Source organism: Heteronotia binoei, chromosome 15 (assembly GCF_032191835.1).
Source record: "Heteronotia binoei isolate CCM8104 ecotype False Entrance Well chromosome 15, APGP_CSIRO_Hbin_v1, whole genome shotgun sequence".
Taxonomy (NCBI): domain Eukaryota; kingdom Metazoa; phylum Chordata; class Lepidosauria; order Squamata; family Gekkonidae; genus Heteronotia; species Heteronotia binoei.
This window is the reverse complement of record NC_083237.1, coordinates 4,594,440-4,615,861: the sequence shown is the minus strand read 5'-3', so window position 1 is coordinate 4,615,861 and position 21,422 is coordinate 4,594,440. Positions and strand designations below refer to the sequence as shown.

Below are 21,422 nucleotides of genomic sequence, written 5' to 3'. Positions count from 1 at the left end.
TTTCTTATGTGACACAGAGTCTTGGACTGGATGGACCATTGACCTGATCCAACATGGCCTCTCTTATGTTCTTATGTTCTTATGTGACTCAGAGTGTTGGAGTGGATGGGCCTTTGGCCTGATCTAACTTGGCTTCTCTTATGTTCTTATGAGACACAGAGTGTTGGACTGGATGGGCCATTGGCCTGATCCAACATTGCTTCTCTTATGTTCTTATGTGACACAGAGTGTAGGACTGGAGGGGCCATTGGCCTGATACAACATGGTTTCTCTTCTGTTCTTATGTGACACAGGGTCTTGGACTGGAGGGGCCACTGGCCTGATCCAACATGGGTTCTCTTCTGTTCTTATGTGACTCAAAGTCTTGGACTGGATGGGCCTTTGGCCTGATCCAACATGGCTTCTCTTATGTTCTTATGGGTGGGTGGGTGGATGGATAGATAGATAGATAGATAGATAGATAGATAGATAGATAGATAGATAGATAGATAGATAGATAGATAGATAGATAGATAGATAGATAGATAGATAGATGGATGGATGGATGGATGGATGGATGGATGGATGGATGGATGGATGGATGGATGGATGGATGGATGGATGGATGGATGGATGGATGGATGGATGGATGGATGGATGGATGGATGGATGGATGGATGGATGGATAGATAGATAGATAGATAGATAGATAGATAGATAGATAGATAGATAGATAGATAGATAGATAGATAGATAGATAGATAGATAGATAGATAGAAGATGATGATGATGAGAGAGAGAGAGAGATGCGTGTGAGAGAAACTGGATGAAATCAGACTTGCCTGTTCATTTTTATATAAGGCAGAGGCTGAACAACAAATTAGCATACAAGCATATAATATAATGAAATCTTATTTCAGCTTGTTATTTCTGCTTGCATCTGCTGAAACATATTGCTGCGCAAGAACCACAACAGTCACGAGAGACCCAAGTGGACAGCCGTATTGGTATGAAGCAATGTGGCAAAGTCCGATGGCACCTTTAAGACCAACAGAGTTTGATTCAGGCTGTGAAGCTTTCGTGTGCATGCAGAGGTTGAACAACAAATTAGCATACAAGCATACAATTTAATGAAATGTTATTTCAGCTTGTTATTTCTGTTTGCATCTGCTGAAACATGAAACAAAATGGTTGCTTTGGGGGGGAGGGGGAACTCAATGGCAAGATATCCCATTGAGAGCCTTTCCCGAGCTCCACCCCAAAATCTCCAACTTGGAATTGGCAGCCGTAGCGGTCATGCCGCTTTCCAGCAGCCTTACTGTAGCTTGGCCCTCACTCCAACACGATGCATAGCTCTCTGACACCTGAAGCAGGATTTCCACCCTGAACAGTTGAACTGCCTTCGTTTCACACAACACACACCTTCGACAGAATTTGCCAGCTTTCAGACAAACCTTGGAGATGGATCTCTACTGAAAAACACTCCTTCCTGCCCTCACCTCCTGTAGCGGGTTTTTTTTTTTAATATTGTGGAATTGTACTGTTATTACTCTAAACATTACAGACAAACCGGAATGGGTCCAGAGGAGGGCGACGAAGATGGTGAGGGGTCTGGAGACCAAGTCCTATGAGGAAAGGTTGAAGGAGCTGGGGATGTTTAGCCTGGAGAGGAGGTGGTTGAGAGGTGATAGGACCACCATCTTCAAGGACTTGAAGGGCTGTCCTATAGAGGAGGGTGCGGAAGTGTTTTCTGTGGCCCCGGAAGGTAGGACCAGAACCAACGGGTTGAGATTAAATCAAAAGAGTTTCTGGCTCAACATTAGGAAGAACTTCCTGACTGCTAGAGCGATTCCTCAGTGGAACAGGCTTTCTCGGGAGGTGGTGGGCTCTCCTTCCTTGGAGGTTTTTCAATAGAGGCTAGATGGCCATCTGACAGCAATGAGGATCCTGTGAATTTAGGGGGAGGGGTTTGTGAGTTTCCTGCATTCTGCAGGGGGTTGGACTAGATGACCCTAGAGGTCCCTTCCAACTCTATGATTCTATGATCATTTTGTAGTTTGCCTTTCTAATTTTAAAAAAGCAACAGACATCTCTGTTGCCTTTACGCCAGGACAGCGGCAATCCCCCAAAATCTTTTCACCATTCTCCCTTGGATTTGTCGGTGAACTCTGAAAATCTCACCAGTGGAACTAAAAATAATGGGTTTTGTTCTTATCTGCTTTTCCGCTTGTGCAAGAGGTTAGAGGAGCCCTTCTGACCCCGCCCCCCCTCCAAAAGAAACCACTATGTGACAGTTGAACTACCCATGTAATCAAAAGTTATGCTCAATAACAGACTGCAGTGGGGGTGGCGGGTGGGAACTGGGCAAGCTTGTCCCTTCTGTTCCTTCTTTAGCAGTGGAAAAGCTGGTACGACGTAACCTACCATCTGGACATCTCATGAAGCTAACAAAATGATGCCGGTTAATACGGTCACAAGCAGCGTTGTGTGTAGTAGGGTTGCCAATCTCCAGGTGGGGGCAGGGGCTCCCCCCACTTCAGGGTCGTCAGAAAGCGGGGGGAGGGGAGGGAAATGTCTGCTGGGAACTCTGTTATTCCCTGGGGAGATTTATTCCCATAGAAAATCATGGAGAATTGATCTGCGGGTATCTGGGGCTCTGGGGGGGGGTTGTTTTTTGAGATAGAGGCACCAAATTTTCAGTACAGCATCTAGTGCCTCTCCCCAAAATATCCCCCAAGTTTCAAAACGATTGGACCAGGGGGTCCAATTCTATGAGCCCCAAAAGAAGGTGCCCCTATCCTTCATTATTTCCTATGGAAGGAAGGCATTGAAAAGGTGTGCCGTCCCTTTAAATGTGAGGGCCAGAACTCCCTTTGGATTTCAATTATGCTTGTCACAGCCTTGATCTTGGCTCCACCCCCAAAGTCTCCTGGCTCCACCCCCAAAGTCCCCAGATATTTCTTAAATTGGACTTGGCAACCCTAGTGTGTAGACACAAACTCAGGCATTGGAAGGAAAAAAGCAAAGCAGACATCCCACTCCGGGTGCATTCACACAACACTCAAGAATGTAGTTTGCAACTGAATTTTTACTGTGCAAGAACAGCAAAAATCCACTTGCAGAACGGCATGCTTTAGCGTCGTGTGGGACGCACCCTATATGGAGACGCTGTTCTCGATTTCCGGAGGGTAGAGGTGCCAATAGCCGATGAAGCCTGGCTCCAGCTGCTGGTTCCGCTTCTTAATTTCCTCGGAGATCTTCTCCAGATGTGTCTGGAAGGCCTTCATTAACCTCTTCGGCTCTTCCTCCGTGAAATGCTCTTCAGGGTAATTCCCCAGGGGGATCTGTTAAGGCAGGGAACGGGAAGAGAGACGCCACATTAGGTAATGGATAATGGCATGAAAGGATCTGGGGAGGGAGAATCAAAGGCCGGGTTGTGGGTTATCAGTTGCAAGTTCAATGCTGCTGTGATGCAGGGGGGGGCGGTTCCTCAGTGTCCCCACAGCATTATGGTACAATCAGGCCTCAGATTCGGCTGTAGCTCACAGGAGCGCAGCTCCTAAACCTCCCTGAGAGTTCCTCCTCTTCCTCCCCACCTACCTACCTTGTCCATTGAATAGGAGGTGCAGCTGCATAACTAGGGTTGCCAATTCAAGAAATATCTGGGGACTTTGGGGGTGGAGCCAGGAGACATTAGGGGCAGAGCCAAGATCAAGGCTGTGACAAGCATAATTGAACTCCAAAGGGAGTTCTGGCCACCTCATTGAAAGGAACCACACACCTTTTCAATTCCTTCCTTCCATAGGAAATAATGAACAGGGGCACCTTCTTTTGGGGCTCATAGAATTGGACCCCCTGGTCCAAACTTTTTGAAACTTGGGGGATATTTTGGGGAGAGGCACTAGATGCTATACTGAAAATTTGATGCCTCTACCCCAAAAAACAGCCCCCCCCCCAGAGCTCCAGATACCTGCAGATCAATTCTCCATGATTTTCTATGGGAATAAATCTCCATAGGGAATAATAGAGTTTCCAGCAGACATTTCCCTCCCCTCCCCCTGCTTTCTGACGACCCTGAAGAGGGGGGAGGGTCTCCAAACCGGGGGATCCCCTGCCCCCACCTGGGGATTGGCAACCCTATGCATAACAATCCTTGGATTAGGAGAGCGGGCAGCCAGCCAGCCACCAGGGGCTTTGCCCTGCCCCCACAGCCAAGGAGAGCCCCAAGTGAGCGAGGCCTGCTTGGGCCGGCTGGATCTCTAGCCAGCCCAAGCAGGCCTCGCTTGCCTGGGGCTCTCCTTTCTTGCATCAGGTTGCTTTTGGCTGGGGGTGGGGCGGCATATGCTAATGTGGATTGGAGCCTTTAGTCCCTGCGCGGAGAATGTGCAATCGTCATTCTGCCTTCAGATTTTCGGCGCTCCCAAATGTGTGCCCCGCTCATCCATTTGTGCAGAGCTAGGTTTACACCTTCTAGAAACCAGAGCCTGGATTATGGCTTTTTAGTTCTGGTTAAAACTTCATTTCAGAACGGATTCAGAAAGTTTATTACACTACCTGATGAAACACAGGCTTAGCATGACTTGGCTCTCTACATTTACCCACAAACTACAAAAACTTGGTATTGAGGTGGACTCTCTTTTCTTATGTGACGAATTATATATCTTAAGAACAATCCAACTAAGGCTTACGGATCACGAATACCAGAAAGTGTTCCCCTCACATCCCCCTGCTTGCTCTGCACCCAACCTAGGTATACCCCAAAGACATTGGAAGATACCCCATTATTATTATTTTTTTACTTTAGACTCCCCATTCCATCATCGGACTTTTACTTTGGCATGTTTAAATGCCTTCTCATCAACAGTTCTCGATGGTAGGTTTAGACAAGATAGCTCTCCAAAACAGATTATGCCCATGTGAATTAGAGTCCTTGATTCTAGATCCCATATTATTTTAGAATGTCCTCTCCAGGCCTCACAATGTAGACAATTTTAGCTGAACATCTCCCAACACAATGTATTTACTAAAAGGAAAATTCTATCCTGCCTTTTAGAAGTTGTCAATCCCCATATTACTACATGTGTTGCGAACTTCTTAGTAGATACCTATAAAATTAAAATCTAGGCATACTACTGTATTTTAATTGCTGGGTGTCTCCTTTTGATTAGTATTATTGGCTGCTATTTTAATTGATTGTTTATGTATTGTTCTTACTAAATTTCAGGCCTTTGTACCTACTTTTGATTATGAATCGTTATTGCTCTTATGCCAATAAAGGTCTGCACTGAACTGCTAATGAGTTATGCTAATGAGTTCCACCAAATGGCCCGAATACAATCATATGCTTCCCAGGGCTCCCTCAGTTTTTCTCAAATCAGCTTCATTTTTTTTAGGATTGCTGTAAAGCCTCAATTGTAGCAGGAACTCTTTTGCCTACATCAGGACCGCCTGATGTAGCCAGTCCTCCTGGAGCTTACAGTAGGCCCTGTACAAAGAGCCCTGAAAGCTCCAGGAGGATAGGCTACATCAGGGGGTGTGGCCTAATATGCAAATGCAGGGCTTCTTTTGTAGCAGGAACTCCTTTGCCTATTAGGCCACACCCCCTTGATGTAGCTAATCCTCCTGGAGCTTACAGTAAGCCCTGTACAAAGAGCCCTATAAGCTCTTGGAGGAAGAAGAAGAAGACTGTAGATTTATACCCCGCCCTTCTCTCTGAGTCAGAGACTCAGAGCGGCTTACAATCTCCTATATCTTCTCCCCCCACAACAGACACCTTGTGAGGTGGGTGGGGCTGAGAGGGCTCTCACAGCAGCTGTCCTTTCAAGGACAACTCCTGCGAGAACTATGGCTGACCCAAGGCCATTCCAGCAGCTGCAAGTGGAGGAGTGGGGAATCAAACCCGGTTCTCCCAGATAAGAGTCTGCACACTTAACCACTACACCAAACTGGCTACATCAGGGGGGCGTGGCCTAATAGGCAAAGGAGTTCCTGCTACAAAAAAAAAAAGAGGCCTGCCTAGATTTCACTTTTTGAAAAAGTAAGATTCTAGCCCTTCCATTAAGGAGATATAAGGGGAAAGCATTCATCTGAAAGGAGTGGAGAGGCAAGATTCACTCTGCCAACGCCTTGCAGGAGCTCCTCCAGTCGACCCAAACCACTACGATCCAAGCCCACACCCAGGCCACCTAAATGGATAAGGTGCAAGCATCGCATGGTTTAAGGTGGCCAAACTCCAGATGGTAGATGTCAGTCTTGCAGGATTTTGACTGACCTCTGGGCAACAGAGATCAGTTTTCCTGGCACATATGTTTGTTTTGGAAGGCCTAATACCCTACTGGGGCCCTTCCCCTCCCAAACTCGCCCTTTCCAGTTTCCAAACCCAAACTCCAGGGATTTCCAAACTTAGAGCTACATGCGTGGGCATTGCTGTTTTCCAGGTTCAATGCAACTGTTCTCTTGCTCAGCAGCAGGCTTCAGATTCAGCAGGAGCTCACAGGAGCACAACTCCAGAACCTTTCTCCTCCTCCACTTCCCCATATACCTACCTTGTCCATTGAATAGCAGGTACAGCTGTATAACAATCCTTGGATTAGGAGAATGGGCAGGGCTTTGCCATGCCCCCAGCAGCCCTCATTAACCCCTGGAGAAGCCCACCCCACCCTTTCTCCACTTCTTATGTGATTCTGGGCGGCAGGTGGCTTGCTGTCCTTTTGACTGGGGAAGGGGGGGAGGGTGGCCCAGGCGAACCCCTGGAGAGCAAGGCCTGCTTGGGCTGGCTGGATCTCTAGCCATACCAAGCAAGCCTCGCTCCCCTGGGGCTCTCCTTTTTTTGCATCAGGTTCCTTTTGGCTGGGTGGTGGTGGTATATGCTAATGAGTTATGCTAATAAGCTCTGCCAGCTATTTTTTCGACAAAACGGCCCCTTCTCAAGAGCTTCTGGGGTGTCACCCACACACTCACCATGTCTCCAGGATCGGCACTAAGCAGCCAGAGGGTGCTAAGGATGATGCAGGTGGTGTTGATGGCGGGGATGGTCTCTTTGTAGTCCTCCTCGTTCGCTGTGCCTTTGGTCTTCGGAGGGGGCTTCCTCATGGAGGAGGGGAAGTTGGGCATCCAGGCGCCCAAATCGTACTGTGGCCAAAAAATCCCAGACATTCAGTACCTGCGGGTTCTACAGAGCCCAACCCACCTTTGTTCTTAACACCTGTGTAGCAGCAAGGGCGGGAGACACCTGCTGGGCTTCGCACCAAAGTCCTGCACGGGTCTGTCCATCCCAGTCACGCATCCTCCTCTCACACCCGCCCAATGACAGACTCGTGTGCCGCGGTAGGTGTGAGAAGATGCAGAAGGGCTGAAGGAAGAGGGGGAGACACAGCCGTCACCCCTCTCTGCCTGAATTCCTGTTGCACTGATGTCTGGCTTCTGATTCAACAGGAGCAACTGATGCAGGCCTCAGATTCCACAGGAGCTCACAGGAGTGCAGCTCCTGAACCTTTCTGAGGGGCTCCCCCCTTCCTCCCCACCTACCCGCCTTGTCTGTTGAATAGTAGGTGCAGCTGCATAACAATCCTTGGATTAGGAGAGCGGGCAGCCAGCCAGCCACCAGGGGCTTTGCCACGCCCCCAGCGGCCCTCATTAACCCCTGGAGAAGCCCAGCCCACCCTTTCTCCACTTCTGATGTGATTTTGGGTGGCGGATGGCTCGCTGGCCTTTTGACTGGGGGGGAGCGGCCCAGGAGAGCCCCAGGTGAGCGAGGCCTGCTTGGGCTGGCTGGATCTCTAGCCAGCCCAGACAGTCCTCGCTCACCCGAGGCTCTCTTTTCTTGCATCAGGTTTCTTTTGGCTGGAGGGGGTGGCATATGCTAATGAGTTATGCTAATGAGCTCCACCACCTATTTTTCTACAAAACATCCCCTGGTCAGCTCCAAGGCAGAAGGCTAGGAACCCTAACTCCCCTGCCCACACAAAGTGTTCTCATTTCCATCCTCCACTTGGGCCCTCCAGCTAAGTATTAAGCCCCAAGCGAGGGGTTTTCAACCACCTGGAAGAAAACGCAGCCTGCCCGTTCACCCTTCATGTTCCCACAGCCACCCAGAATTCCAAGGGGCAGACAGCAAAACTCCACCACCTGATGAAGTCTTATCCAAGCTGTGCAAAGTTTTCATCTGGCCCTCTTCCTGGAGGGCTGCCACTCTCCAGGAGTGACTTGTACAACAACACAAAAAAAAACTGCGGAAAACAACGAAGAAATCATGAAAATTACTTCAAAAATCGAATGAATTAATTTTTATAAACACTACAACATCACATATTATTGTATATTATCGAAAATTTGTGAATACAAGGTATAAAGTGCAGAGAAGACGCTTGAAGACTATTCACCCGACTCTGCGGGACAAATAAAGTGCCGTTGTCACAGGAATGCGGTATGCTGGGTGCTGATAAGTGGAATGCGTCTCTCGGATGAAGACGCTTGAAACAGTATTACAGGCTTTACTGTTAGAGGCTGATGACTATCCACTATTAGCCACAGTGTGTGTGTGTGTGTGTGTGTATATATATATATAAAAAATTTTGGCCACTGTGTGACACAGAGTGTTGGACTGGATGGGCCATTGGCCTGATCCAACATGGCTTCTCTTATGTTCTTATGTTCACTATATATCAAACTTCTTTAAAGGATGAAAGTCTAAAGTAACGTCTTAAAATAAAAATAAAAATTCTGAAAAACAAAAACTCCCTGCATTTGCAACACGGTTGACGCTGGCACTTTCTTTGTCCCGCGGAGTCGGGTGAATAGTCTTCAAGCGTCTTAAGTCGGCAAGGGACATGATTAACTGCAAGCACTTTTGAAAATTTATTCTCTCCACTTTATACCGTGTGTTCATGAATTTTTGATAATATACAATAATACGTGATGTTGTAGCATTTAAAAACTAATTAACTATATTTTTGAAGTACTTTTCATGATTTATTCGTTATTTTCCACAGTTTTCTGTGTTGAATATATGAAGCTGCCTTCTACTGAATCAGACCCTTGGTCCATCAAAGTCAGTATTGTCTTCTCAGACTGGCAGCGGCTCTCCAGGGTCTCAAGCTGAGGTTTTTCACACCTATTTGCCTGGACCCTTTTTTGGAGATGCCAGGGATTGAACCTGGCGTTGTTATATAAGTCGCTTTGTCCCGTGGAACTCTAGGCTTTTCTACTTTCCAGGTGTGGCCTGGGGATCTTGCAGAATTATAGCTGCTGCTGATGCTATTGGATTACTCCCTGCCTTTCTCTCTGAATCAGAGACTCAGAGCAGCTTACAGTCTCCTATATCTTCTCCCCGCTTCCCACAACAGACACCCTGCGAGGTGGGTGGGGCTAAGAGAGCTCTTACAGCAGCTGCCCTTTCAAGGACAACTCCTGCGAGAGCGATGGCTGACCCAAGACCATTCCAGCAGCTGCAAGTGGAGGAGTGGGGAATCAAACCCAGTTCTCCCAGATAAGAGAGCTCTGGCTGACCCAAGGCCATTCCAGCAGGTGCAAGTGGAGGAGTGGGGAATCAACCCCGGTTCTCCCAGATAAGAGAGCTCTGGCTGACCCAAGGCCATTCCAGCAGCTGCAAGTGGAGGAGTGGGGAATCAAACCCGGTTCTCCCAGATAAGAGAGCTCTGGCTGACCCAAGGCCATTCCAGCAGGTGCAAGTGGAGGAGTGGGGAATCAACCCCGGTTCTCCCAGATAAGAGAGCTCTGGCTGACCCAAGGCCATTCCAGCAGGTGCAAGTGGAGGAGTGGGGAATCAAACCTGGTTCTCCCAGATAAGAGAGCTCTGGCTGACCCAAGGCCATTCCAGCAGCTGCAAGTGGAGGTGTGGGGAATCAAACCTGGTTCTCCCAGATAAGAGAGCTCTGGCTGACCCAAGGCCATTCCAGCAGGTGCAAGTGGAGGAGTGGGGAATCAAACCTGGTTCTCCCAGATAAGAGAGCTCTGGCTGACCCAAGGCCATTCCTGCAGCTGCAAGTGGAGGAATGGGGAATCAAACCCGGTTCTCCCAGATAAGAGAGCTCTGGCTGACCCAAGGCCATTTCAGCAGCTGCAAGTGGAGGAGTGGGGAATCAAACCCGGTTCTCCCAGATAAGAGAGCTCTGGCTGACCCAAGGCCATTCCAGCAGGTGCAAGTGGAGGAGTGGGGAATCAAACCTGGTTCTCCCAGATAAGAGAGCTCTGGCTGACCCAAGGCCATTCCTGCAGCTGCAAGTGGAGGAATGGGGAATCAAACCCGGTTCTCCCAGATAAGAGAGCTCTGGCTGACCCAAGGCCATTCCTGCAGCTGCAAGTGGAGGAATGGGGAATCAAACCCGGTTCTCCCAGATAAGAGAGCTCTGGCTGACCCAAGGCCATTCCTGCAGCTGCAAGTGGAGGAATGGGGAATCAAACCCGGTTCTCCCAGATAAGAGAGCTCTGGCTGACCCAAGGCCATTCCTGCAGCTGCAAGTGGAGGAATGGGGAATCAAACCCGGTTCTCCCAGATAAGAGAGCTATGGCTGACCCAAGGCCATTCCAGCAGCTGCAAGTGGAGGAATGGGGAATCAAACCCGGTTCTCCCAGGTAAGAGAGCTCTGGCTGACCCAAGGCCATTCCTGCAGCTGCAAGTGGAGGAATGGGGAATCAAACCCGGTTCTCCCAGATAAGAGTCCGCACACTTAACCACTACACCAAACTGGCTCTCCAGAACACAGCTCTCCTGGCTGCTTAGGAGGGTAGACTCTGTGGCATCATAACTCCCAAATGTCCAGGAATTTCCCAACCTGGAGTCGACAGTGTTAATTAACGGCATCTGTGTGCCTAGCAGACTTCACATATCCGTGGCTCTCTGCTCCCCTCTAGAGGCAATGGAGTGCCATTACTAGATACGTAGGAATGCACGCGGTCTCAAAGCCACCACTGACTTACAGGCAACCGCAACAAGGGACCGTCAAGACAACTGAAAAGCAAAGGTGCTTTGCCACCAGCGTTCCCTCTGGGCTGAGTTTGTGTGAGCTAGCTCGCCGTTTTTCAGCCTCCAGCTCACACATTTTTGCCTTCGCTCAGGAAAGACAGCCCCAGAGCAAACGGATTTATGCTTGAATGCCAGTAGCTCACGAAGTGGAATTTGTGCTCACAGACTCCACAGCGTGGAGGGAGCATTGTTCACCACTGCCTTCCTCTGCAGAGTCCGCTTTCATTGCCAAGTTTCCTCGGGTTACAAAGCCCAGTTCAATAAATATCTGGAGCCTTTGGGGGTGGAGCCAGGGGACACTGGGGGTGGAGCCAGGAGTAAGGTTGTGAAAAGCATCATTGAACTCCAAAGGGAGTGCTGGCCATCACATTGGAAGGGACCGCACACCTTTTAAAATGTCTTCCCTCCATTGGAAATAATGACGGATAGGGGCACCTTCTTTGGGGACTCATAGAACTGGACTCCCCGGGTCAATCCTTTTGAAACCTGGAAGGTGTTTTGGGGAGAGGCACGGGATGCTATGCTGCAAATATGGTGCCTCTTCCTCAACAAACAGCCTCCCCAGAGCCCCCGGTACCCGTGGTTCAATTCTCAATTATTCCCTATGGGAATTGGTCTCCATAGGGAAAAATTGGTGCCCAGCAGACATTCCCTACCCCCGCTTTCTGATGACCCTGAAGCAGGAGGAGGGCCTCCAAACTGAGGGATCCCCTGCCCCCACCTGGGGATTGGCAACCCTATGGTCTCCCTTCCTAGTAGGTGGCAACCTTATGGTTTGCCAGTTTGGTGTAGTGGTTAAGTGTGCGGACTCTTATCTGGGAGAACCGGGTTTGATTCCCCACTCCTCCACTTGCACCTGCTGGAATGGCCTTGGGTCAGCCATTGCTCTGGCAGAGGTTGTCCTTGAAAGGGCAGCTGCTGTGAGAGCCCTCTCCAGCCCCACCCACCTAACAGAGTGTCTGTTGTGGGGGAGGAAGGTAAAGGAGATTGTGAGCCGCTCTGAGACTCTTCGGAGTGGAGGGCGGGATATAAATCCAATATCTTCTTCTTCTTCTATCTTCTATGGTCTCCCAACCTAGAAGGTTGACTGGTGGAGTGTTGCCCAGAAACCAGACAATGAAGCTCCTGTGAATTTAAGGGGAGGGGTTTGTGAGTTTCCTGCATTGTGCAGGGGGTTGGACTAGATGACCCTGGAGGTCCTTTCCAACTCTAGGATTCTTTGGGAGGTGGTGGGCTCTCCTTCCTTAGAGGGTTTTTAAACAGAGGCTAGAGGGCCATCTGACAGCAATGAAGATCCTGTGAATTTAGAGGGAGGTGTTTGTGAGTTTCCTGCATTGTGCAGATGGTTGGACTAAATGACCCTGGAGATCCCTTCCAACTCTATGATTCTTTGGGAGGTGGTGGGCTCTCCTTCCTTAGAGGGTTTTTAAACAGAGGCTAGAGGGCCATCTGACAGCAATGAAGATCCTGTGAATTTAGGGGGAGCTGTTTGTGAGTTTCCTGCATTGTGCAGGGGGTTGGACTAGATGACCCTAGAGGTCCCTTCCAACTCTTACGATTCTGACTGTTAGCCACCAAGAGTCCGCTTGCGGAGTGGGTGACATATAAATCCAAAGTAAGTAAATAAATAAGACACTTAACAGGGCCAAATACAGCTGATTTTAAGAGGCATCCTCTTTCCCCAGTTTGTCCTGGGAATATAGTCCTGGAGAAGGGCAATGCCAGAGATCTCATCTAGAGAAGTCTCAGCGTCCCCTGTAGTCCCTTGTATCCTAATGGGGAGCCGGAGCTTAGTTCCACGTGAATGGCCATGCATTTGCAGGTGCAACGAAGGAGCCCCTTTTCCCTACCTGTCCGCTGTTGACAGCACTGTGCTGGGCTGAGCAGGTATAGATCACCATAGTCAGGAACTTCTTGAGCTCTTTCAGGCTGCCTAGTGAGGACGGAATGCCTGCAAAAGGAAAGCAGCCTTCAACCGCAATCGATCAGGAATGATTCCGCTACAATTTAAAGGTTGGGTGTGAAGTCCATGAGACCACACATCGTACCCCTATCACCGCTCCACATCTGATATCCAGCAGATTTCCAACCATCCGCTTGTTTTTGCCAAGCAGTTGCTAGTCCTCATGATCCCCAAGGTTATTTATGCATTTAGTATACCTTTTCCCACCAAAGGGATCGAGGTGGTTAACAATATCAAAAATCAGTCAGAACCATATATGGTACAGGAAAGGAAAGGTCCCCTGTGCGAGCACCAGTCATTTCCGACTCTGGGGTGACATTGCTTTCACAGCGTTTTCACGGCAGACTTTTTTGACGGGGTGGTTTGCCACTGCCTTCCCCAGTCATCTACGCTTTCCCCCCGACAAGCTGGGTGCTCATTTTACCAACCTCGGAAGGATGGAAGGCTGAGTCAACCTTGGGCCGGCTACCTGAAATCCAGCTTCCGCCAGAATCGAACTCAGGTCGTGAGCAGAGAGTTGAGACCACAGTACTGCAGTACTGTTGCTTTACCACTCTGCGCCACGGGGCCGCTATATATATGGCATAACCATTTGTTAAAATTCAAACCATCAGCATTTTGAAAAGGACGTTTCTAGACAATAGCGAAAGAAGAAAGTTTGTCAGAAGAAGAATTGATCACCGTCATCCCTCTTCCTTTATATCTATTAGTCACCATGGCCGGTGTGTGGGAGCGGGCGAACCAGGCGATTGCCTAGGGTGCCCACTCCTGCAGCGCCCCCTCCCCACTCACACCGTCCCTAAACCTCCCGCTTGTTTTTTCTCGACTCTGAGAGATTGGAGGAACTCCCCCGATCCCTCAGAGCTGAAAGAGCAGCGTTCCCTTCTCCAGCATCCTCTGTGGATGTCAAGCATTGTCTCTTTTTCTGATGATAGTTATCAAATTATAGAAATGTTACTACCCCTGAATTAAGCTATGCACATCAAAGTGATGAAACCCTCTTTTGTCCCTTTCGCTTTTACTAACAAATGCAGGAATGCACTCTTTGAAGATAAAACCTCCTGGGGCTAATTCCCATGCCAGCCAGGCTGGAACCCAGGATGAGCTGACCGCAGTAGAGATAAGGAAGTTACAGTCAGAATTTTCACACGCGAATGGAGAGTTGTTTAGGGAATGTAGAATTGTTTATAGAACCTTTGATGTGCCATCTTTAAGTATGCATTTTATTATTACTCTGTATCCGTTCCAATTCTTAGCTCAGCTGAGCCACAGGGATTATCGATAAACCATACTTTGTTTCAAAATTCAAGGACTGGTTACTTTGAGATCTAATGCTTGACATTGGGTGCTGGGGAAAGGAAGGGCTGAGTGCTCTGGCCCCACTCTGGGGGGGGGGGGGGGGCGTTTGCTCAAGAGGAGCCCTCCGTGCAGATGGGGCCATGGGGAGGTCGAGTGGGGGGCGGCATTTGCACAGAGGGCTCCACAAGAGGAGCCCTCTGTGCAAATGGGGTCATCTGGCCCTGCTCAGCTTTCCCGCACAACAGGAAGGGGGTGGTGCTGGTGCTTTTCTCCTGGCCCAAGAGGAGCCCTCCATGCACTGCCCAGAGCCTTTCCTGGGGCAGCAAAAAGCCTAGCGCCTGCCCTGTTAGTCACCGTAAGAACATAACAAGAGGCCCACTCAATCAGACCAGTGGTCCATCTAGCCCAGCATTCTGTCTCAAACAGTTCCTTTGGAGGGCCAACAACAGGGCACAGAGGCCGAGGCCTTCCCAGTTATTGCCTCTGTTCCTGTCAAGAGTATTCCAACTGAGGCTGTGCCATAGATCTACACAGGGGTGGAATTCTAGCAGGAGCTCCTTTGCAGATTAGGCCACACACCCCTGATGTAGCCAGTCCTCCAAGAGCTTTGCTGCAAATTTAGTGCCTCTATCTCAAAAAACAGCCCCCACAGAGCCCCAGATACCTGTGGATCAATCCTCCATTATACCCTGCGGGAATCGGTCTCCATAGGGAATAATGGAGTGCCCAACAGATATTTCCCCCCCCCCTGACCCTAAAGAAGGGGGAGGGCCTCCAAACCGGGGGATTCCCTGCCCCCACTTGGGAATTATAGCAACCAAAAAGAGTAACATGGAAATTGGAGCAGGAGAAAAGCCCAAAGGCATCCACATCAAACCAGCCTCAAATATAAAGGTTCAATATTTTATGTAACAATTCATTGGTAAGAAATTACAATGCTATACAAAGCGCAACTGGAAGCCACAAGCCCGAACAAAAAATTCATCTACTCATAGTTGACCGTCTAGTCTTTAAAACTGGAATTTCGGGAAGTGGTATGGAAAGCCGTGAGAGTAGGGTCCAGTGCTCCAAATCTTCTTTTAGCCAGTGTAAAGGTGGGAAGCACAAGACCGCAACCGGGATGCGCATAATGCCCTGTTTCGCACGAGGCTTCGACGAGCTTCAAAACGCCGTCGTCTGTCTGCAGAACGGTTGGAGCGTTGGTCTCCCATATGAATTGTTTCTATTTGTTTTGAAGCTCATTCGTGTGAAACTTTCACACGAGGCTTCACTCTTGTGAAACAGGGCCTTATGCGTATGTATCCCTGTTGCAGTCTTTTGTCTTGCTGCTTCCATCCTTTGCACTGATTTGGAGCACTGGACTCTGCTCTCACGGCTTACCATACCACTTCCTGAAATTCCAGTTTTAAAAACTAGACGGTCAACTACGAGTAGATGAATTTTTTGTTTGGGTGTGGTTTCCAGTTGCACTTTGTATAACATTGTAATTTCTTATCAATGAATTGTTACATAAAATATTGAACCTTTATATTTGAGGCTGGTTTGACGCGGATGCCTTTGGCCTTTTCTCCTGCCCCACCTGGGAACTCGCAACCCTAGTGAAGACCTTTAATAATAATAATAATAATAATAATAAAATTTTATTTATACCCCGCCCTCCCCACCGAGGTAGGCTCAGGGCGGCTTACAGAGTGTGGCAAAAGCCATATTAAACAATAAAACAATTATACATTCAGTACCATTTAAAATTACCATTAAATTACATAATATAAAAATCTAAAATCAATCTAAAATAATCTTATCTTATTGCTAACTCAATTGTTGATGTTAGTGATGGCATGGTGTTCGTTTCAGGTTCCATCTTGGAAGGCTAGCCGGAAGAGGGCAGTTTTGCACGCCCTACGGAATTGGATAATATCCCGTAGGGCCCGCACCTCTTCCGGCAGCTGCTTCCACTGTTGGGGTGCTTTTATAGAGAAGGCCTGCTCTCTGGTTATTTTTAGTTTGGCCTCCTTTGTGCTGTGGTAGGTAATAGCTGCTGTCAAAACAACATTTATAAAACAAAAAACCTGCACAGTCAATCAAACCTCCAGTGGCCAATCAGAGACCTTGATGGGCAAAAGCCCCACCTGGCCCTGCCCACTTTCTAAAAACACTTGATGAGCACCAGGAATGGTGTTAGCAGCAAGCACCCTGCTCCCCCTGAACACCACACTGAGAACCACCCATGGGTCAGAGTTCGTTAAGCTATATTAAGGTGTCCCAACAAGCATGGAGTAGTTGCATGAGAGGTCCTCTTAGCTCATCCCATCCCAAGAGAAGAAGACTAGATTGTACCTGAGGACTTCCGATTCAGAAAGCCTTCCGTAAAGATCTCCTTGATCCAACACTGCAGCTCAGGATCTTCTGATACGGAGGAATCCCTTTTGTAATAAAGGTCAACAATGCCTGAGACAAATCTGCAAGAGAACAGCAGGATCAAAGGCTCCTTAATAAGCTCGAGAGTCATGGAGTAAAAGGACAGGTCCTCTTGAGGATCAAAAACTGGCTAATTAATAGGAAGCAGGGAGTGAGTATAAATGGGCAGTCTTCATAGTGGAGGACAGTAAGCAGTGGGGTGCCGCAGGGCTCAGTACTGGGTCCCATGTTCTTTAACATGTTCATAAATGATTTGAAGTTGGGAGTAAGCAGTGAAGTGGCCAAGTTTGCAGATGACACTAAATTGTTCAGGGTGGTGAGAACCAGAGAGGATTGTGAGGCACTCCAAAGAACAGAAGAGAAGCCATGTTGGATCAGGCCAAAGGCCCATCCAGTCCAACATTCTGTGTCACATAAGAACATGAGAGGAGCCATGTTGGATCAGGCCAATGGTCATCCAATCCAACACTTTGTGTCACATAAGAGAAGCCATGTTGGATCAGGCCAATGGCCCCTCCAGTCCAACACTCTGTGTCACATAAGAACAGAAGAGAAGCCATGTTGGATCAGGCCAGTGGCCCATTCAGTCCAACGCTCTGTGTCACATAAGAGGAGCCATGTTGGATCAGGCCAATGGCCCATCCAGTCCAACACTCTGTGTCACACAGTGGCCAAAAAACCCAGGTGCCATCAGGAGGTCCATAAGTGGGGCCAGGACACTAGAAACCCTCCTACTGTGCCCCCCAAGCACCAAGAATACAGAGCATCACTTGCCCCAGACAGAGAGTTGCAACAATACACTGTGGCTAACAGCCACTGATGGACCTCTGCTCTGTATGTTCATCCCACCACCTGCAGTCCCGCCCACTCCCACCTGACCTTTCCACAGCCTCCCAAATCCTGAGGCCATCATCCCTGTAGTTGTAATTGGGTGTGGAGGCCACCCCACGAGACTCCAGCTCTTCCCCCAGGCAGAGGGAGGAGTAAGTCAAGGCTTCGGTGCCCTTCTGCAGAAGCTTCATCAAGCCATCGTAACCAGTGCCGGTCGCCTGAAAGGGGGATAGAAAGGGGACCGTCATCACCCCTGCAAGGAATTGAAACTCCTCTTGCTTTTTGGATTGGGACAAAAATGGGGTGGGGGGGGTAAAAGGCAGGTGTGCTTACTTTGTCAAAGACACCACCCTGGTTAATGAGACGTTCCCGGGCCACCGCGTTGATGTGGAGGGTGAAGCGAGTGTGGGGGATGAGTAGCTGAAAGAGAAGACCGAAAAGGAAGAGATGGAACATCAGTTGGCTTCTTGGCTCTTCTCCTGGCCCCAAACTCTCTCCTAAAGCAGAACGGTGCTGGACTGAGCGGAAGCGCTGTACTTATTCCAGGAAGAGGTGCAGAATTCTGCCGACTGAATTCTGAAACCAGGATGCTTTGAGCAGATTAGGTTCATTTGCATGTACAGGCTCCTTTTGCACGCTCGTTTCTTCCAGCCATGGGGCAGAACAACGAACAAGAATCTAAGGCACTTTGGAAACCTCCGTCGGACTTTTTACCTGGCATTAATCAAACACGCCTCAGTCGAAGGACCAGAGTCTTGCTTTAAAGCAACTAAACGCCGTCCTCCGCCCAATGCTATATTCCAGGACTGTCAAAAATCCCTCCCCGATCTCAGCCTCACCTTGTAGACTGGGTGGCACATGGGCAGCTGGCGGAGCGTGGCCAGGGTGAAGACTTCAGCCAGCAGGTGTGTCCGGAGCAAGTGGGCGAGTGCTTGGTGAACATGGAAGTCGGCATTTCGCACCCAGGTCTTGGCTAGGATCCAGTCCCATTCGGAGTCACTGGGCAGGAAGATGGGAGCGTCTGGGCCAGGGGTCTGGCTCAGCTGTGGGGGAAGAGTGAAAAACAGCCTTAAATGGGAGACAACAGCCGAGATTCGGAATGAACCAAGACGCTGCACGGCCGGGAACTAGGGTTGCCAAGCCCAATTCAAGAAATATCTGGGGACTTTGGGGGTGGAGCCAGGAGACTTTGGGGGTGGAGCCAGGAGACACTGGGGGCGGAGCCAGGAACAAGGGTGTGACAAGCATAATTGAACTCCAAGGGAGTTCTGGCCATCACATTTCAAGGGACGGCACCCCTTTTAAATGTCTTCCTTCCATAGGAAATAATGAAGGATAGGGGCACCTACTTTGGGGGCTCATAGAATTGGACCCCCTCGTCCAATCATTTTAAAACTTGGGGGTACTTTGGGAAGAGGCACTAGATACTATACTGAAAATGTGGTGCCTCTACCTCAAAAAACATCTCCCCCAGAGCCCCCGAAACCTCCAGATTAATTCCCCATTATACCCTATGGGAATCCATCTCCACATAGGGAACAATGAAGTGCTCAGCAGATGTTTCCCTCCCCCACCCCCCGTTTCTGGTGACTCTGAAGTGAGGGGTTGGCCTCTCTACTCACGAGTTGCTGCCAACTTCTTCACAGCAACACAGACACCCCATCCCAAGAGGAAGCCTTTCAATCGGAGACTGAAGCCTCTGGAGTGGGAAAGTCACATGATCCTCTGGGGGCAGGGCTTCCCCCCGCCGGCCAGCTGACTGGGGGCGGGAAGGAGCCTGGGAAAGCGGAAGAACCCCCGCTGGGACCTGGGGATTGGCAAGCCTACCAGGAACTCTTCAATGCTTTTGTTGTGTATGTGGATTAATGTGGATGGTTATCACGGCATGCCTGGTACACCTTTGCAGCCCCCAGACTTGTTACCTGAATGGCCAGGGGCACCACCTCCTTCTGGGGTGAGAGGTGCAGCAGGCAGAGAGGGGCCGTGATGTACTGCTGCTCGTCATTATTGAGGCCTGCGGGGATTCCCTCTAGGATGTGGTAGTCAACGATGAAAATGGTCCCTTTCTGCAGAGGAAAAGAGTGCAGAGCAGACTTCAGACAGAAGACAGGGAGGAGGAATGGAGGCAGGATGGGGCCCCTCCTCCACTTGCACCTGCTGGAATGGCCTGGGGTCAGCCATAGCTCTGGCAGAGGTTGTCCTTGAAAGGGCAGCTGCTGGGAGAGCCCTCTCCAGCCCCACCCACCTCACAGGGTGTCTGTTGTGGGGGAGGAAGGGAAAGGAGATTGTGAGCTGTTCTGAGACTCTCTGGAGTGGAAGGCGGGATATAAATCCAATATCTTCATCTACCTCACAGAGTATCTGTTGTGGGGGGGAGGCAAAAGAGCTTGTGAGCCCCTCTGAGACTCTTCGGAGTGGAGGGCGGAATATAAATCCAATATCTTCATCTACCTCACAGGGTGTCTGTTGTGGGGGAGGAAGGTGAAGGAGCTTGTGAGCCCCTCTGAGACCCTTCGGAGTGGAGGGCGGGATATAAATCCAATATCTTCATCTACCTCACAGGGTGTCTGTTGTGGGAGAGGAAGGGAAAGGAGATTGTGAGCCCCTTATGAGACTCTTCGGAGAGAAGGGCGGGATATAAATCCAATATCTTCATCTACCTCACAGGGTGTCTGTTGTGGGGGAGGAAGGGAAAGGAGATTGTGAGCCCCTTATGAGACTCTTCGGAGAGAAGGGCGGGATATAAATCCAATATCTTCTTCTTCTCCTCCAGCATGAGGGCATTCCCCCCCCCCACACACACACACTTCCCTGCTCCTGGCTCCTGACCTCCAGTTCCTTCTTCAGCGTGGTGCTGCTGCCCAGGGAACTGGCCACCATCTCTTGGGTCACGGGGAACTTGGCAGGGATCTCCATGCATTTCTGGATCATCTGGGGGTTCAATCCATTCAGGAACTGGTATCCAAAGAACTTGTTGCTCTTCCAGTTATTTGTGGCATATTCTGGAACAGGGAACACCAAGGCAAGGATTTAAGGGGGTCAAATCCATTTTCAGAGGGCAGCACTGGTGTGTAAGAACATGGACCTTTCAGCTCATCACACACACACACACACACACACACAAAGAGTTTTGGGCAGGGAATTGGGTTGGCTCAGGTGTGTTACATCAGTAAGAACATTAGAGAACATAAGAGAAAACATGTTGGATCAGGCCAACAGCCCATCCAGTCCAACATTGTGTAACATAACTGTGTAACATAACTGGAGAGCCAGTTTGGTGTAGTGGTTAAGTGTGTGGACTCTTATCTGGGAGAACCGGGTTTGATTCCCCACTCCTCCACTTGCACCTGCTGGCATGGCCTTGGGTCAGCCATAGCTCTGGCAGAGGTTGTCCTTGAAAGGGCAGCTGCTGTGAGAGCCCTCTCAGCCCCATCCACCTCACAGGGTGTCTGTTGTGGGGGAGGAAGGTAAAGGAGATTGTGAGCCGCTCTGAGCCTCTTCGGAGTGGAGGGCGGGATATAAATCCAATATCTTCTTCAATAAGAACATAAGAGAAGCCATATCAGATCAGGCCAAAGCCCCATCCAGTCCAACACTCTCTGTCACATAAGAGCAGAATAGAAGCCATGTTGGATCAGGCCAGTGGCCCATCCAGTCCAACACTCTGTGTCACATAAGAACATAAGAGAAGCCATGTTGGATCAAGCCGAAGGTCCATCCAGTCTAACACTCTGTGTCACATAAGAACAGAAGAGAAGCCATGTTGGATCAAGCTAAAGATCCATCCAGTCCAACACTTTGTGTCACATAAGAACATAAGAGAAGCCATGTTGGATCAGACCAATGGCAAATCCAGTCCAACACTCTGACCATTTTCGCACACAGCTTACCACACAGTCACAATCCTGTTCCCTCTGCAGCGTCCGGTCGGATTTCCCACCATCTGCT

At 49.4% G+C, this 21,422-nt stretch overlaps 1 protein-coding gene across 1 annotated transcript in view; it reads right to left on the bottom strand.

The window, feature by feature from the left end:
• Positions 1–3,134: 3,134 nt before the first annotated feature.
• LOC132584496 (polyunsaturated fatty acid lipoxygenase ALOX15B-like) overlaps positions 3,135–21,422 on the bottom strand; it is a 31,910-nt gene continuing 13,622 nt past the window's right edge. Inside the window, exons 6-14 of the mRNA XM_060256387.1 lie at positions 20,304–20,476; positions 19,397–19,540; positions 18,314–18,517; positions 17,808–17,894; positions 17,523–17,692; positions 16,563–16,684; positions 12,814–12,914; positions 6,940–7,110; positions 3,135–3,323 (exon numbers count right to left, since the gene is read on the bottom strand). Of these exons, the coding sequence (XP_060112370.1) occupies positions 3,135–3,323; positions 6,940–7,110; positions 12,814–12,914; positions 16,563–16,684; positions 17,523–17,692; positions 17,808–17,894; positions 18,314–18,517; positions 19,397–19,540; positions 20,304–20,476 (1,361 nt within the window). The remainder of the gene's footprint in view (positions 3,324–6,939; positions 7,111–12,813; positions 12,915–16,562; positions 16,685–17,522; positions 17,693–17,807; positions 17,895–18,313; positions 18,518–19,396; positions 19,541–20,303; positions 20,477–21,422) is intronic.